Consider the following 18,194-nt stretch of genomic DNA (forward strand, 5'->3'; position numbering starts at 1 on the left):
ACATGGGCAGTAATCCTTTGGTAGCATGCACACTTCATTCTTCTTCTTCCCGCCAAAAGCTTTTAGTACTACTTTCTCTCTATATTGGGGTCACCTTTTATTATTGACATTTTTGGAAGCATCTGATAGGAGTGTCCGAGGAATATTCATATTTAAGGACATCCTTACTTTACTCTTTTTCACACTATTCTGAAAAATGGCTTCTTTGTTACCTTAAGGAGGAAAATGCCCTTTATGACCGCATTTCTCGATCTGAGACCCAACAAGCAGCCTTTTACCTTTATTTCTTTGTGGAGTCCTCGATGCTTAGTTTTTTATCACATTTTATCAATTGCAAGTCATTGTACTGTCCCTCAGTCATTAGAGTAGACTTGTATCTTAAATTCATGTGGCATCAAAAGTAGAGACTAACGACTCCATTTCCGTCAATGTGCAATAGATCAACCATAAACTCATAATACTTGATACATTTAGTCTTATTTCTCCGAACCTTTAATGACCTTTGCATTTGCTTCCGTCCATAACCTTGCAAGCCTCTGATTTTGACAAAATCACATTTGAGACTTATCAGCAACTGCCATGGCTCTGTTCTTCAAATCCGCACTTGATGTGGTTTGCTTGAAGGGGAAAAGTTGCTTGAGATCTCTGAAGCCGTGGAATACGAAATGTTAGAACTAGGTACTTGATAATGAGGTGAAGAACAACTTACTTCTCATCAGCAAGATGCTAGAGTAACCAATAACTCCTAGATCACCTAAATCCCGCGTGCATAAAACAAACAGGAAAGCCACAATGGGAGAAAGTAGATGGCTTGGGAAATATGAGAAGCAAGTTACCTAAGACACACCTAGACATACTTCATTTATTTCACATTCTCAATCTAACCAAATACTTCAATCAAAACAAGAATGGGCAACTAAAACTTGGCAACACAACCTTGTTGCATAAATGTTACTAATGACTCAGCTAGCTGAACTATGGCCCCTTGCAATGTTCGGAATAGTTTTGGTAATGGTCCTAAAAGTTTCGGAAATGTTCTCGAAAGGTTTCTGCTCTGATACCATTGTAATGTTCCGTTCTAGAGTTTCCTTATGAAGTCCGGTAGTATGCTTTACGTATTCTTGTCGTGTGCTTCAAGTAGTCTGGCTGTGTGCTCCAAGTAGTATCCCTCAGTGCTTTGGGTAGCTAGTGCTTCAAGTAGTGCTTCGGGTCAGTGCTTCGGGTAGTACAATATTATCTTGATGTACGGTAGAGTGTAATGATTTGTTCGCCTTGAGTGCCTGATAGCGAGTTCTAGAATGCTAAATGTCCATATGGACAAGGTTGCAGGAAGGTTGTACGGTAGGAAATATGACCATACGGTGTCTAGGGAAGGTGTACGGTAGGCAATTGTTGAAGTAGATGGTGTACGGATCTTCTGTTGTTTACCTTGGTGACCGTACTGGAAGTTAAGAAGTCCATACGGTGAAGCTAGAGGGCCGTACAGTATGTGAGGGAGCAGATAGGTATGGGGAGCAGCAATGGATGAAGCTGTACGGTAGAGATGGAGGCCGTACGGTTGCACTTGGAGGTCCTACAGTAGGCTTGTGAGGTTGTATGATTGAACTTGAGGCCTTCTAAAATGTGGAGATCAAATTTTATTTGATATCTAGCCAACACACTCACCAAATATGCTATAAAATGATAGAATAAATGATTCAATACAATTCTAGATATATATATGTATCAGCTACAAAGATAGTGCTCCAATTTGCCAGATTTGAGCGAAGTATTACATGCAATTGAATAGGGCGAGGGTTGAATCCCACCAAAACCGAAGAAGCCAAGTGTGTTTACCGCATAGGTTAATTAAGAAATGCACACAGATAATGAACACGAACACAAACAGCAGAACTCCTTTTATTATATTCGCATATGCCAGACATTACATTATGCTTCCTAAGATAAATGATGAATAATGATTTACAATGATCCCAGACGGGACATAAATACTATCCGCCGAACCTTCCCGAAGGAGTCTGTCGGCCACAAACATTATGTCCGCTACAAACTATTTACCCGTCGGCTACAGAAACACCAACGACAATCACTCCATTGGCTACAGAAACACCGACGACAATCTAGTCGGCTGACACCATCCCCCCAAAAAAGAAAAGTCGTCTCCTAACGACTAACAAAATACATTAACAAAGTGACTACAACAAGAAAAATCTACTTCTGTCACATCAATTCCACATTCATCCCATTACATCTGTAGCCTTTGCTAACACAATACTGTCTCCTCAAGTTGACCTTGATAGCCACCCATGTTGCTTTCTCTGCTTCCAACACTGGGTCCACTGAGCTAAGTGTCGCTGTACTGCCTTCTGGATGACCCACTCCTCCTGAGCTCTCTATGCATCCACCAAGACAGCCTCTTGGCCAACACCTACTCCCAGTGCCTTTGGTACACAGACACTCCATGCCTGCAGCAGCTTCAAGTCTTCTCAACTGGTCACACTTCACGACTAATATCCGCAACGACTAGGGGTCCAGGGGGCAACGCCCCCAATGGGGTCGAGGGGCAGCGCCCTCGCAGGGTCCTAGGGCAAACAAAATTTTAGCTGCAGATAAAACCTCAATGGCACGCAGAACCTCAGTTGAAGCCTCGATGATGGATAGAGCCTCGATAGTGAGCAATGTCTCAATGGCGACAAACATAGCTATTGCAACTGATGCATCCACAATGACGGACACACAATGATGACGGACACAACCATGATCTCGTCAATGGATACAACTACAGCGACGAATACACCCTTAATGACAGATACATACTTGACGTCAATGATGGACACAACGAGATTGACAGATGCAACGACAGTGGCAAACATGATGATGGACTTGGCAATAGACACGGCTATAGTGACAACAATAGACACAATGAAGATAACACTCATGACGACGATGGCAATGTCAGACATGGCAATGAACACAATGACGATGACGGATATGGTGACAATGACAACATCGGACACAATGATGGTGATGGACACAAACTCGACGACGGATATGAACTTGGTGTTGGTGACGGACACGACGGTGACAGATACGAACTTGACGAGGGACACAAACTCGACATTGGTGATGAACATGATAGTAATAGACACGAACTCGATGATGGACATGGACTCAATGTTGGTGATGGATACGAACTTGACAAGGGACACAAACTCGATGTCGGTGATGGACACGATGTTAATGGACACGAACTCGATGACGGACACGGACTCAGTGTGGGTGACAAACATGACAGTAATGGATATGAACTTGACGAGGAACACGAACTCGACATCAGTGATGGACATGACAGTAACGGACACGAACTCAACGACGGACATGAACTCAACATTGGTGATAAACACAACAATGGTGACGAACACAAACTTGACAACAAACACAAGCTTGATGTTGGTGATGGACATGATAGTGATGGACACGAACTCAACGATGAACACAGACTTGGCATCGGTGATGGACATGATAGTGATGAACACAATGGTAATAAACACAATGATGGTGACAGACATACAATCTCAGCGACAGACAAGACCACGATGATGGACATAGCTTCGGTGACAGACAGAAAGCCTCGGCAACAAGCACAACTTCTATGGTGGATACAACTTTGGCAACTGATTAAACTTTCTCAACGAATAGTGCTTTGGTGATAGGCACAACTTCGGTGATGGGCACAACTTGATCCGTCCATGTCTTCACAAGATCCGTGCAAGCAACCTCTTCATTTTTTTGTTCTCCCCATGTCGATGTAGTAGAAAGATTTTGCAAATCCTCCTGAAGCGGCCCTGTAATCATGCCTTCATTCTCCTCATGTAAAGCATCACCCTTATCATTGTCATCCATTTTCTCCCACTTGTGCAAGTGAGATATTAGTTTTTCTTCACAATGCTTGAAAACATTACTGACCAATCTATATGCTGCTATAGAGGGGATACATTCTAGATTATGAACAGCCCATAACATAGATGTGATGGGTTGAGATATCTCATCCATCTCTTCAATGTACGAAATTATAAGACTCTCCATAGCAAATAAAATCTTAGTATCACGATCTTCCTTGATGGTGACCAAGAAGTGATGAAACATATCATGGACCAAATTTTGCAATTCAAGATCTAAGAAAAGGTTACTTTAACATTTGCACAGTTCTCCAATATTGTAAATCTCCTACAAAAAGGGTCACTACTGAAGTCATTGAGACTCTGAAAGCTGTCAACTATCAATTGCAATATCTCTATCATGGTGTTATCATCATATGATGGTTTAGGAGCCGAAATTCTCAAGACCTCGCTAAGATATGCTGCAACTGCCAATCTTTTATCTTTGTCAGGGTGTCTCAAAAGCCTGGGTTGACTTAAGGCCTCCTCAATCAGCGAGAGGATTCTCTATATAAATCTTGAAAGCAATTGGTTCACCTGACACAAACAAACTTCCAATATATCTAATGGAAGATCAATACCTTCGCTGAGCTCTTTCCTAATCTTTTGTAGTGCCTTCAACCACCACTCTCAATCGCTGTCCTGCGCCATAGTGTGATCCAAATACCAAAATCTCACAATCATCCCAATAGGCTAGCAAGATCACCAGCTCTGATACTATTGTAATGTTTTGAACGGTTTCGGTAATGTTCCCGAAAGTTTCAGAGATGCTCCTGAAAGGTTTTTGCTCTAATACCACTATAACATTCCATTCTAGAGTTTCCTTATGAAATCTCATAGTATTCTTTAGGTATTCTTGTCGTGTGCTTCAGGTAGTCTGGTTGTGTGCTAGAAGTAGTATCCCTCGGTGCTTCAGGTGACCAATGCTTCAAGTTAGTGCTTCATGTAGTGCCTCAAGCCAGTGCTTCAAGTCAGTGCTTCAGGTCAGTGTTTTAGGTCAGTGCTTCAGGTTAGTGCTTTGCTTGGTCAATGCTTCAGGTTAGTGCTTTAGGTCAATGTTTCGGGTGGCTAGTGCTTCAAGTAGTATGGTATTATCTTGATGTACGGTAGATTGTAATGATTTGTTCGCCTTGAGTGCTTGATAGTGAGTTCCAGAATGCTAAATGTCTATACAACTGGGTTGCAGGAAGGTCGTACAATGTTTGGGGAAGGTGTACGGTAGGAAATTGCTGAACCAGATGGTGTACGGATCTTTTGTTGTTTACCTTGGTGACCATATGGAAAGGTGAGAAGTTCATAAGGTGAAACTAGAGGACCGTACAGTATGTGAGGGAGTAGATAGGTATGGGGAGTAGCAGTGGATGAAGTCGTACGGTAGAGATGGAGGTTGTACGGCTGCACTTGGAGGCCATACGGTAGGCTTGTGAAGTTGTACGATTGAACTTGAGGCCTTCTGAAATGTGGAGATCGAACTATATTTGATATCCAAACAACACACTCACCAAATATGCTATAAAATGATAGAATAAATGGTTCAATACAATTCCAGATATATATATCTATGCATCAGCTACAAAGATTGTGCTCCGATTTGTCAGATTTGAGCAAAGTATTACATGCAACGGAATAGGGTGAGGGTTGAATCGAACCAAAATCGAATATGCCAAGGAAGATCTTTCACTTCCGAAATGGCAAACAATAGAGAATCCCAACGGGAATTCGCAGTACAAAATAAATAATCAGAATGCCTGCCTACAACTACATACAAGTGGTGCTTAAATACCCGTTGGAGAAAACTTTTTCGAGGGTGTGCAAAGATAGCCAACGGCAAAACTTACCAACGAAAACTAAAACAAAAATAGGTCCAAGATATATTAAATCAATCAGAACCACAAATACAAATAATAACTTGGGTCCCCATTAATTAATTAAAGTAACTAATTAAAGGTCATTTTATTATATTATTTAAATTCTGGGACCAGTTAATTAATTAACTAAATTAGATTATTACATTCAAATTTGAGTACATGACACCCCCATATTTTGATTTTTTGCCTGTGTTATCATTTCTTTTGTGGAATGCTCTACAACGTGCAATTCTTTTAAAAACATGGTAGCCCTATCTGCAAAGGAAGATTTCTTAGCCAATTCTACCCTCTTACTCTGTATTTCTGGGAGACCATCATCTTCTATGTCAAGAGGGTTTTCTGAAGGTGGAGAGACCATCCCTCCTTCCTCTAATAGTTTATTAGCTTCCCCCAAAATATTATCTTCTACTGGCATGTTTGTGGTGATTGCAGTGTCTTCTACTTGCTTCTCCTTTTGAGTGTTTATTTGGTCTATGGATTGTACTACTAGAGCAACAGGATGAACCACCTCTTCTAAGACGATGTTTGTAACCTCACCTTGTGTGCGCATTTTTTTGGCAACAAAGATCTATTACCTTAGTGTGGGGCTCCAAGTTTGATGGAATTAGTTGTACTGCTCCAGGAAAGGATAGGCACATGGCCCCCCATTCCAAGATGTGTTATTGAGGCTTATGGTTGTCCCTCACCTAACTATGCATTTTCCCTTACCATCCTCAACTACAGTCGAGCTTGCATTTCCCATTCCTCCTTGGTCACCTAATGCGGATGCCTATTGGCCACTGGTTTGTCCATTGGCTTGCTCGAACTAGGATGGTGAATTTGAACATGCTCTAGCATTTCTGTAGGCAATGGTCCTCCTACCGGTGATAAGAATATAACATCACCAGGTGTGCCTTGTAGATGACTTAGGCGAATCTCTTCTTCCTTGAGACTCTGAAGATGTGTCAGAGCTACTTTCCCCTTCCTCAGATGTCTCCTCTCCAGTCTCTCCCTGGCTTGAGTTATTTGATATTTGAACAACTATCTTCTCTTCCAATCTCTCCCTAGCTTAAGTCCTCTACTATCTGAACAGCCGTCTGTTTTTGTTTCTTCTTCCGAGGCTCTCTTCCGCCTCCTCCACAAGAGTCCAAGTGTAGCCAATATGTCATTGCTGGTTTATATGTAATGTTCCTATTATAAAATAAATCATTTATCAAACTATTGTTAATGGGCCGATTGATTTAATATATCTTGAACCCATTTTTGTTTTTGTTTCATAATTTATGTCGTCATCGGTTATCTTTGTACACCCTCGAAAAGTTTTTCCAAAAGGTATTTAAGCACGGCTTGTAGGTAGTCTTTAGGTATGCATTTTGGATTATTTCTTTGTTACATTGTTACATGTCATACTTTGCTCGGATCTAGCAAATCAGAGCATCATCTTTTGGCAAAGATTAATCAAAAGGTACTTGTGTTCTAATTTCCAATATTATTTGTTTCTATCTGATAAATTTGGATCTATAAGTTTAGATTGCATTATTGAGTTTTTCTTCCATCTGCACACCCTTCATCATTCCGCACTTCAGGAGAATAATCAAACAAAACAAGATATCATTGGACGGCATCCTTGTGTTCCATACAACTTTCCTATGTTGCATAATACAATTGACCGTATGACCCTTCTATTGCATAGTCTCTTGACCGTACAACCTTCCTGTTCATCCACGCCATACTTCTTCTCCACCCCCTCCCCACCATACAAGAAGTTGCTCCACTATACAGCCACCATACAACTTGGTAGTTGGACCGCCGTATGGCCACCAAAGCCTCCTCACCATACAGCTACTCTGCCCCAATCCACTGTACAGCCTCTTCCTTCATCCTACCGTACAGCTATCAAGGATATCTTATGGCTCTGCTACCATATACAACATCCTCGTTCACTCTCACCGTACGACCACCAAGTATACTGTAGGGCCTTGATTCCATCTGCTTGTTGTCACCATACGGTGCTAGTATCACTCTTCTGCTGTACAAACCCAACCCATCCATTTTTGTACACATTGCATATCGTACAATATTGTTTGAGTTACATCCAACTAGCATCCGATGGTCAAGAACATTACAGTGGTATCAGAACTTCAATCCTTTCAGCCTATGGACAGTGAATGAGAGTTTATAGCCGGAAGAGAGGAAGAACCCATTCTGTTGATAGAATGGCTGCCGAACTGGAACCCACAACCCCGAACTCATGGCACTACTGAGGGAATTCGCGAGGAATTAGGCACAAATCAATGATACTCAATGACTCATGGAAGAAACTCTCAAGAAGTTGGCAGATAATAAAATATCTGGTGAACAAAATGGACACAGCATGGACTCGATATTAGGTAAAGCAAACCCTCATCCAGCACGCTCTCGACCTTCCATGCCATCTTTTCCACGACACAGAGGGAAACAACCAACCTTTGAAGAAATGCAAGAGCAGCTGAGGGAAGATTGGAAGAATGTGAATTTTGAGGAAGATATATCCTACAAAGATTATGCAGATCTGAGAATGAGATATTCGGGGGGCAAAAATAGAGGATATTTTAATGATGATCTCAGAGGGAAGTTGAGTAAAGTAAATTTGTCTCCATTTGACGGATCCAAATACATATCTGTGCAGGCATGGGTAATGAAGGTTGATACTTACGTCCAACTTAATCCCATGCCAAAAGAAGAAGCAATTAAATTTGCGGCATTGCACTTGGAGGGAGTTGTGCATGAATGGTGGCGTCACCACCATCACATTGGGGCATGATCAAATAAATACTTATGCAGAATTCACTAAAAGATTGATAGATTGATTTGATGATAAAGATCTGGAACTCAACTTCAAAGATTTGGCATAGCTGAGACAAACTAGATCGTTTGACTAGTACATTGTGAAATTTCAGAAACTCTTTGTTTTGGTCACAAACATTTCCGAAAACAGACAAGTAGTGCTCTTCATGTATAGACTTACAGAAGCACTAAAAGGTTTGGTAAAGGGGTTCAATCCTACCACCCTATCGGAGGCCATTAAGAAGGCATGGAGTATGGCATCATCATCGACATTGTCCTCACAAAGTTTCTCACATTCCAAACCGCCGTTGTTTGCGAGGGACGAAGATAATAAACCTCTACCTAAGAAGCCGTCATTGGACAAAGCCACCAGATAGGAGCTCCAAAGGAAGAAACTATGTTCCAATTGCAAGGGACCTTGGGAACTAGGCCACAAATGCCTTGGAAAAGGAAGATCCATTACATTGATGTCGTGTCTAATGATGAGGATGAATAAGAAGAAATACCCACCAAAGACAACCAACTTCACAATGACACCAACATGGTTAGTTTGAACCATACGGAAAGAATTGCAGCATTAGTATGCCACAGAGGAACTATTGCTCTAGCCGGTAGCTCAAGGTGCACAATTTTTCGTGTACGAAAACCGTTCAAGGACAAAGTGTTATGGTGATGCTCGACAGCAGAGTCACTCTAAACTTCATAAACTCATCCCTAGTAAAGCGAAGAGGTCTACCTACAGAAACACACACAGGATTTCAGGTCAAGGTTGTCAGAGGGACTCTTCTGTCATGCACACACCTTATTCCTCAACTAAGTATCACAATGGCAAATCAGACGATAAACTTGGATATCTTCATAGTGGACCTTGATGACATGGAGGTTATTTTGGGCATACAGTGGATGGAGACACTTGATGAATACACTCAGAGCTTCAAATGGATGGATTTCACTTTTGTTGTCAATGGAAAGAAGGTTGTTCTCTGTGGAATGGAAAATAAGGGTCCGAAGGAAGTTTCTACACATGAAATGGAGGCAATTTTTCGACGTGATGACATTGCTTGGGCTGCACATTCTTTTGTTTCCGCAGAACCTATAAAAGGGCAACAGACACCTCCCTAGGATGGTGATCTCCAGAATATTTTAAGTAAACATGATAAAGTTTTTATAGACATTCCTCCTAGCATACTACCTCATCGAGGATTTGAACACACTATTGAGTTGGAAGCAGGAGCCAAGCCAGTCATAACCACACCTTACCGCCATCCTAAGAAATTCAAAGATGAGATCGAAAAGACGACTCAATAACTGCTAGAAAAAGGATGGATTTGTCCTAGTTCCAACCCCTTTGTGTCATCAATGGTTTTGTTCAAAAAAAGGATGGGATGATGCGCATGTGTGTGGACTACCGTGTGTTGAACAAAAAAACAATAAAGAATAGATATCCCATTCCAACAATAGATGAGTTGTTGGATGAATTATATGGCTCAGTCTATTTTTTGAAAATAGTTCTTCGTTCCGGATACCATCAGATCCGCACAAGGGAGGAAGACGTGGAAAAGATGGCCTTTCGTTGTCACTACAGACATTATGAGTTTCTAGTCATGTTCAGATTGACAAATGCACCTACTACATTCCAATCATGCATGAATCGCATCTTCAACAAACAATTGCATAAGTACTTATTGGTATTTTTTTATGATCTTATTTATAGCAGGACATGAGAGGAGCACATGAAGCATCTGGATGGAGTCCTAAGGATCATGGAGGAGTATTCTTTGTTCACCAAGTAATCCAAGTGTGAATTCGGTATGATAGAATTGCACCTGGGGCATGTTGTCAATAAATATGGAGTTCAAGTTCATCAAGAGAAGATTCAGGTTATGCTTGATTAGCCTCCCCCAAAATCACTCACAGATTTGTGAGGGTTTTTCAAACTGTACAATTATTACCAGAGGTTCATTAAAGGATTCTCTTAGCTCAGTGCACCCTTAACGGATCTGACAAGGAAGGGCTCTTTCCAGTGAAATGAAAAGGCACAAATCACTTTTGACAAGCTAAAAGAGGCAATGAGCACTTGTCATGTACTTGCATTACCTAATTTCACTCGACCGTTCATTTTGGATTGCGACACATCTGGAGAAGGCATTGGCGTGGTACTGATGCAAGATAGACACCTCATAGCTTATGAGAGCATGAAGCTTACATAAATAGAATGCTTATATTCCATCTACGACAAAGAAATGTTGGCCATCGTACATGCACTAACCAAGTTTCGACAGTATCTGGTGGGTGTCAAGTTTGTCGTCCGTACAGATCACAATAGTTTGAGATATTTTCTGGAGCAACGGGACTTGAACAAGAGGTAACAAAAATGGGTAAACAAGGTTTAGGCTTTTGATTTTGACATTGAATATGTGAAAGGAAAGAAAATTGTGGTTACAGATGCCTTGTCCAGGAAATCCGCCATCTGCTCACTAAACCAGATTTCAGCTGACTAGAAGGCACATTTGTTGGTAGAATATTCCAAAAACACATTTGCCTATGAGCTAATGGATGGCAACTCCCAGGATGATCGATAAAAAGTGGTGGATGACATCATCTACTATAAGAATCAGATATTTTTAGTGCCCGAATTCAAATTGAAGTAGAAAATCTTGAAATACACGAATCGCCTTTGGCAAGACACCCAAGCTTCCTCAAAATTTACAGAAGTCTCCAGGAGGGGTTTTCATGGAAAGGACTTAAAAGAGACATATTGCAATATGTAAGAGAGTGTGCGGTCTGCCAACAGAACAAATTCGAACATACTCTAACTGTCGGGCTACTACAACCTTTGGTAATTCCAAAACATAAGTGGAAAAGTATCTTGATGGATTTCATAATGGGGATTCCCAAGGTGAATGGAAAGGATTGTATTTTCGTGGTGTTTGACAGATGCAAAGTACACACATTTCTTCTTCATCCCCTCAAATTTTTAGGCCGCACAAGTTGTCGATCTGTTTTTTAGAGAAATATTTCATCTGCGGGTTACCCTGAAACATTGTCAGTGATCGGGATGGGCGATTTATCAGTATCTTCTGTACAAAACTGTTTCGATTGGCAAGGAGAAAATTGTCACCAAGTACTAGTTACCACCCTTAGATAGATGGACAAACGAAGATTGTGAACAAGTGGCTCGAAGGTTACCTTCGAAATTATGTTTCAGCACAACAGACGTAGGCCAAGTGGATACACCTAGGAGAATATTGTTCCAATACCATGTATCACATGTCCATCGCGATGACACCATTCAAAGCTCTATACAGGTACGAACCGCTCTCCTTCATCGACACAGTGCTAGGAGACAGTCGCGCACCAAGGGCGAGGGACTGACTTTAGGAGGGACACGACATCCTACGATACCTGAAGGAAAACTTACGAGCACAGAATCAACAAAAAATGTATGCCGACAGACACTGAATGGAGAGGAGTTTCGAAGTAGGGGACTTGGTTTATCTTAGGCTCCAACCATATCGACAATCCTCATTGAAGGAAAAGGGAAAATAAAAATTAAAGCCACAATTTTATGGCCCCTATCGCATAGTTTGTCACATTGGTGAAGCCGCTTACGAGTTGGAACTTTCGAAGAGAAGCCGTATTCATAACATCTTTCATATTTCATGCTTGAAGAAGGTTGTGGGGCAAAACATCACAATATCCACAAATCTTCCACCACTCAATGAAGAAGGAAGGCTCATATTAGAACCAACTGAGATCATCGAAGTACGTGAGAAGACCCTGCGGAACCGCACAGTGAAGGAATATTTGGTGCATTGGAAACACTTGCCATTGGACGACACAATGTGGGAGGGCGAGCACATTCTCTAGCACCTGGCACTACATTTTCTTGAGGACAAGCAAAATTTGGGACAGGAGGACTGTAATGTTCTCGTTATTAAAAAAAGCATTTATCAAACTATTGTTAATGGGCCAACTGATTTAATATATCTCAGATGCATTTTTTTTACATAGTTTGTGTCGCCGTTGGCTATCTTTGTACACCCTCAAAAAGTTTTCCTGATGGGTATTTAAGCACAACTTGTAGGTAGTCATTCGGTATGCATTTTGGATTATTTCTTTCTACTGCAAATTCCAGTTAGGATTCTCTGTTCACCATTTGGAAGTGAAAGATCTTCCCTACCTGGCTATTCCAATTTCAGTGGGATTCGACCCTCACCCTATTCCGTTGTTGCATGTCATACTTCGCTCGGATCTAGCAAATCAAAGCATCATCTTTTGGCAAATATTAATCGAAGGGTACTTGTGTTCTAATTTCCATTATTATTTGATTCTATCTGACAAATGTAACAAATGGTTTTTTTCATATCGAAAACAAAGACTATTTAAAATTTCCAATGTTCATAATTATACAACTGAATCCATTTCACATGACATTAACAGCTTTTAACATTTAACAGAAAATAACCAAATTCATGATCAATTGAAATAACTGGATTAATGATAAACAAATCATAACTCTATTTATGATCAACTAAATAACTAGATTAACGACTATCAAATCATAACTGTATTCATGATCAACTAAAATAACTTCATTAACAATTAACTAATCATAACTAAATTCATGATCAACTAAAATAACTAGATTAACAATTAACATATCATAATTGTATTCATGATCAATTGAAATAACTTGATTAATGATTCAAATAAAATAAATGCTTAACATGAAAAGAAGGATTGGAACATACAAGAATCGTCGAAGGATCTTTAACTGGTTGTGCAAGCCTCGACTTTGGTGAGAGGAGAAGCATTGACATAGGCTTAACCTTCCAACCTCGGACCATAATTATCCCCACACATTCTATTAAATTATAAAAGCCCTCCCTACCTCGAGATCGGGCTTGGGATGTTCTTAAGTCCAGCCACCTGAGCATCCTAGTGTTTTGAACATCCGCTCGGTTATGAAACGGACACGCTTACATAACTGGCACTACTAATATCAAGTGATCATTAGATACCTTAGCCAAGGATTTTCAATGGGTTCAACGACCCGTTCACCACCGCTTGACTTGACAACAAGATTCATTAAAGGGATGAGCATGAGCTATTAAGTATATTTCATTTAAGGTATTCATGTCTGATTTCTCTTTTGTTTTCTTGCAGATTTATTTCACCTCTTCACCATACTTGACTACACAGCCAGTGATTCCCTGCTGTATTAAGATTATGAGCACTCTGCCCTTTTACACCTCTTCACCATTTCATAGTTACAATGCTGGTGATTCCCAAGTGTATTAAAAGATTATGAGCATTTTGCCCTTGATTTCTTCCATCATGAGTTGTGACATCTTATTCTTGAGATCAACAACAGTCATACAAGTTCTTATTGTATTTAGAAGCTCTTCTATATGGAATACTATTTAACTGGATATAAAGAAATAAAGAAGTTCTTTATAAATCTTCAAGGTTTATATAGTAAGTTAAAAATAAGAAAAATAAGAAATTTTGATCCTAGCTGGCTGCTATAGAACTGCATTTAAAAATATGGAAGGTTAATTCATGACCTATTAAGTATCTGATATTGTTCTGAAGAACTCGAACTCTATTTGGTCCTCACTGGTCACGGATCTTTAGCTGGATTATTTGCACGGCAAGGAGCAAAGATTTGAACTGCTTGACAAGGCTTTAATGGACGATATGGAAGATATGATGGGCATGAGGAGGCAATGAACTTTGAAAACTTTGCATCAGATTTGGAAGTTTGTTCTCCTTAAGACACTACAGACGTATCCACTACAGAAATGACTGGGTGTATTCGGCAGGGCTGTTGCTTGCAATGGACAATTAGATTGGTAAAAAGAAGGGACTTCCAGCTCACGGAATGGTGTGTAACCAGTGCTAAAGGTGGCAGAGAAAGTAAGGTATGTGGCCGAGTGAGGAATGAATGATCCTGACTCCTCTCACGGCTCTTATTTAAAAGTCTAGCCGTGACTTCTTGGCTTCCATCGGTTAAAAGACTATATATCATTCGAAATTCCAAGTATTAAATTGATTAAGAAAAGAGAGGGAAGAAAAGTAAAATAAAAAGTTGGAAAGAAGAGTTGGAAATATTATAATTTCAATTGTTATTATAATATATACTTATATATGTTCATGTAAGTATATAAATGCGGTGACATCATTAAATTACGTTATAATTTATTGGTGCCATTTCATTTTTTTAATTTTTTAATTTTTAACCTCAGCATTTGTGGGTCATAGTCCAGTGCCATCAAAACCACCCAGACTACCATCCAAACCAAACTGAATCTTAGGTTTTCCTTCTTTGGGAGGAGAGTTATGTCCTCTTCGAGATAGTGCATACTTGACACAAATCTCTTGTTGTCATCCATGATAGAAAATAATGGATCACATACTAACCACTAACATCTGATTTGGAGCCCAATTCCTACAAGTTGGCAGGAAACCGCTCTAATACCACTATAAAAACCCTTAGCTGACTATACCCTTAACAAACATCAATTTGCTTAGCTAATCAGGGGTTTGACATTTCGTCAAGAATTTGGCAAACAAACTGTTAACACTATAAAAAATGTTGTAAATCTTAGTCACTGTATCAGAAGATGCAATTTACATGTTTCCATAATAAATACCAAACAACAATATGCAATTATGAAATAATGATCAGCTTACAATTGAAACTGATAATGATCTCATGATGGGTGTCCAGCTACACCATGAATTTCAGCCTCCAAATGATGTTAATCTAGGCAGCCAAGCGCTCAAATAAAAGTTGCAAAATGTTGACCAATCACAGGAAATTTGAATGCCAACAAGGAAAGTAGTTGCCACCTCCAATTGTAATGCGAAATTATGTCCAATAGTAGACTCATGTCAATGTTGTATATGCAGTCAGCCATCCAAGGTGGATAACATAGGTAGTCAAGATGTATGGCCGACTTCAATTCCCACATGACCTATCGGCATCAGCAGTAGCTTCAAACCCAAATCACAACCTTTAGTTGCTCACGTGGATGGAGTCCTCATGTGTCTACTAGTAATCCATAGGCCTTCACAACAGTGCTGCACAACCTCCAGCAAATACTCTCGACCAATGGATCAGTTATAGGTGTCTAATCCGTAGTCTCCAGTCAAGAAATCGGGTTCCAATCTTAATTCAATTCCCTCCACTTTCGATACCACAGGAAAGCGATATTTATTTCACACTGATTTCCCCTCAATAATCAACTAATGACAACCAATTTTGAATCTGCTAGACACCGTAAGAAATAGTAGGAGAATTTCCAATCTGTTATACTTTAGCAACAAATTGCAACACTGGTAGAAACCCTCAGCCAGTCAAAATTCAATATTCCAAATTATTCTCCTTAGCCACAGAATTCACAGTAGGAGATGTTGGCCAATTGTATACTTCAGCACAATTGCCAAGAACTTCTCAGACGAGACCCTTATACTTTAGCAAGGGCTCACAAGTCAAAAATCAGGGAAAACTACAAAGGCACAAAAGCAAATATATTTTCAAGCATGTTTTTCCCAATGCAATGAGCTCTAATTTATAAGTTTTTGTTGGCCAAAGTTTCCTTAAAACTCTACTTCAGAAATTGTGAAAGTTTTCCAAAAGAACTCAATACTAGAAACTTTCCAACTCGCTTTTTAGAAATATCTCTTAAAGTCATTACTATAATAATATAAACATTATTATAATAATGCAACTCAATGATTAATAAATAAATAAGAGCCCAAGTAATTATTACTTAATTAACTGTAGGTGATGACCAACTACTGAAGCAACCCACCACACTGCCAAAAATAGACTTACTAAAAATAGTAAGTCCACAACTGAGACCCCCAAAGCACCCTGTCAGCTCACAAGGGTCGCTATGATGAGCTAACTCCATCAACTGAGTAGAGCTGCCAAAAATGGGGACATTACAATTGATCTTCACAAAAGGCTCAGCAAGAGTACTTGTAGAGCAAAAAGGATAGAAGGAGGATGGGAGTTTCTTGCCTACTTTAGAACAGGCGTCTAAAAGCAGTTATAAGATTAGAAAACTAAGAAAATCCATTATAGTCTACTGGTTTTGTCAGTCATCCTTTATGGTCGTGAGACTTGGAGGAGTGGTATGGCATAACTCAAGTGAAGGCAATTAGAAAGCATCCAAAAACATTTTGTCATTGGTAGTCTTAAAGTCAAATCAACAATTCCCTATGAGATCCTTTTGGCTGAAGTTGGAATATTTCCAATGGAAGTATTAGCTGTAATTCATTTATTGAGCTACTTTAAAAAGGTTAAAAGCATGGATAATCACCACTGGCCCAAAATGGTTGCTGAGGAGGAACTAGACTACAAGGAGGAGACATGGATAAAGTAGAAACAAGTAGATAATTTGCAAGAATTTTTCTAACACTAATGCAGAGATAAAGAAATTTGTATTAGAAAAATTCAAGACTTCCATGTGGACAAAACAAATTGGTACAAAAATGCACACTATATCTAAGAGTTCAACCCAATGGGAGAACATAATGAAAATACCTTTTTGAGGTCTGCAATTAAGGGAGAGGCTAAGGTTCTTATCATCTTACATGTGTGATGGCCAATGTCCCCAAGGAAGATTGGGAAGAGTGAACTTGCATTGTCTGCAGCAAAGGGGTGATTAAAACTGAATGACACTTAATCATGGAATATGCAGTGTATGAAGATATTTGTGTTCAGTTTGAGAACATTTTACAGGTAGGCAGCCTGAATGGGTTATTTGAGAAGGCAAAGCTTCAGAAAACAACAGATTTCTTAATCAAGATTCATAAGAAAAGAGTCGATATTGAAAAAAACTTGCAAATGTGTTAGTATTGTGTCTCTTAATCTCTTTCTTAGGCCACTTGGTCTCTCAGACATCATTATAATTCCCTCATCCAAAAGACAAAAGACTTTCTGACTTTTGCAAAAGGATTAATAAAGTATACTTTGAAGAACATTTATTTGCTGCCAAAGGAGTAACTTAAGAGTTCTCATCATAATTCTTTTGTCCCTATCTTTGGACTTGTTCACTTGGTATATTTATAGTTTGAATTTGTTTGTTGTACAGAAACTCTGTTCACCACTTATTACAGGACTACGAGAAAGTGGGAAAACTGAAGAAGCTTCGAACGTTTATAATCAGCTGAAGTGCAGTAATCATCAGTTGTCGAACACCTTTCATGAAAATATGTTGAATAGTATTAATTTCAGGGAAGATTCTTAAGGACGCACATATAATCATGAAGGTAAACAGAGGTAATTTTGTAATGATATTTTCATTTGTGATTATGAGCTATTTTTTGCTTAAATTATTTCCTTTCTTAGGCAGGATAATGTAGAGTACATCTCTAAAACACGTCAAATTTTGATACAAATATATGTACGACATTGGAAGAATTTTAATTCATATGTCATCATAGGTTGACTGATTAGCGAATAACAAGGAAATTATGAACTTTTGGAACTTTCATTGGTTAATGGTATTCTCGTAGAAAAAGGATGCACTGTTTGAGATTTGTATTTGTAATCTGAACTTTTGAT

The 18,194-nt window shown here is 39.4% G+C and overlaps 1 protein-coding gene across 3 annotated transcripts in view; it reads left to right on the plus strand.

The window, feature by feature from the left end:
* The window catches only part of EMB3103 (Pentatricopeptide repeat (PPR) superfamily protein), a 386,652-nt gene that overhangs the window by 367,941 nt on the left and 517 nt on the right, over positions 1-18,194 (plus strand). For 2 of the 3 annotated variants that reach the window (XM_089830305.1, XM_089830315.1), the window contains exon 8: positions 17,722-17,909. In XM_089830305.1, coding sequence (XP_089686431.1) covers positions 17,722-17,877 — 156 coding nt within the window. In that variant the 3' untranslated portion in view covers positions 17,878-17,909. The remainder of the gene's footprint in view (positions 1-17,721; positions 17,910-18,194) is intronic. The other variant, XM_089830309.1, reaches the window with a different exon arrangement.

This window comes from Cupressus sempervirens, chromosome 1 (assembly GCF_028749045.1).
Source record: "Cupressus sempervirens isolate cs-2001-9-10 chromosome 1, ASM2874904v1, whole genome shotgun sequence".
In the NCBI taxonomy this organism is placed as follows: domain Eukaryota; kingdom Viridiplantae; phylum Streptophyta; class Pinopsida; order Cupressales; family Cupressaceae; genus Cupressus; species Cupressus sempervirens.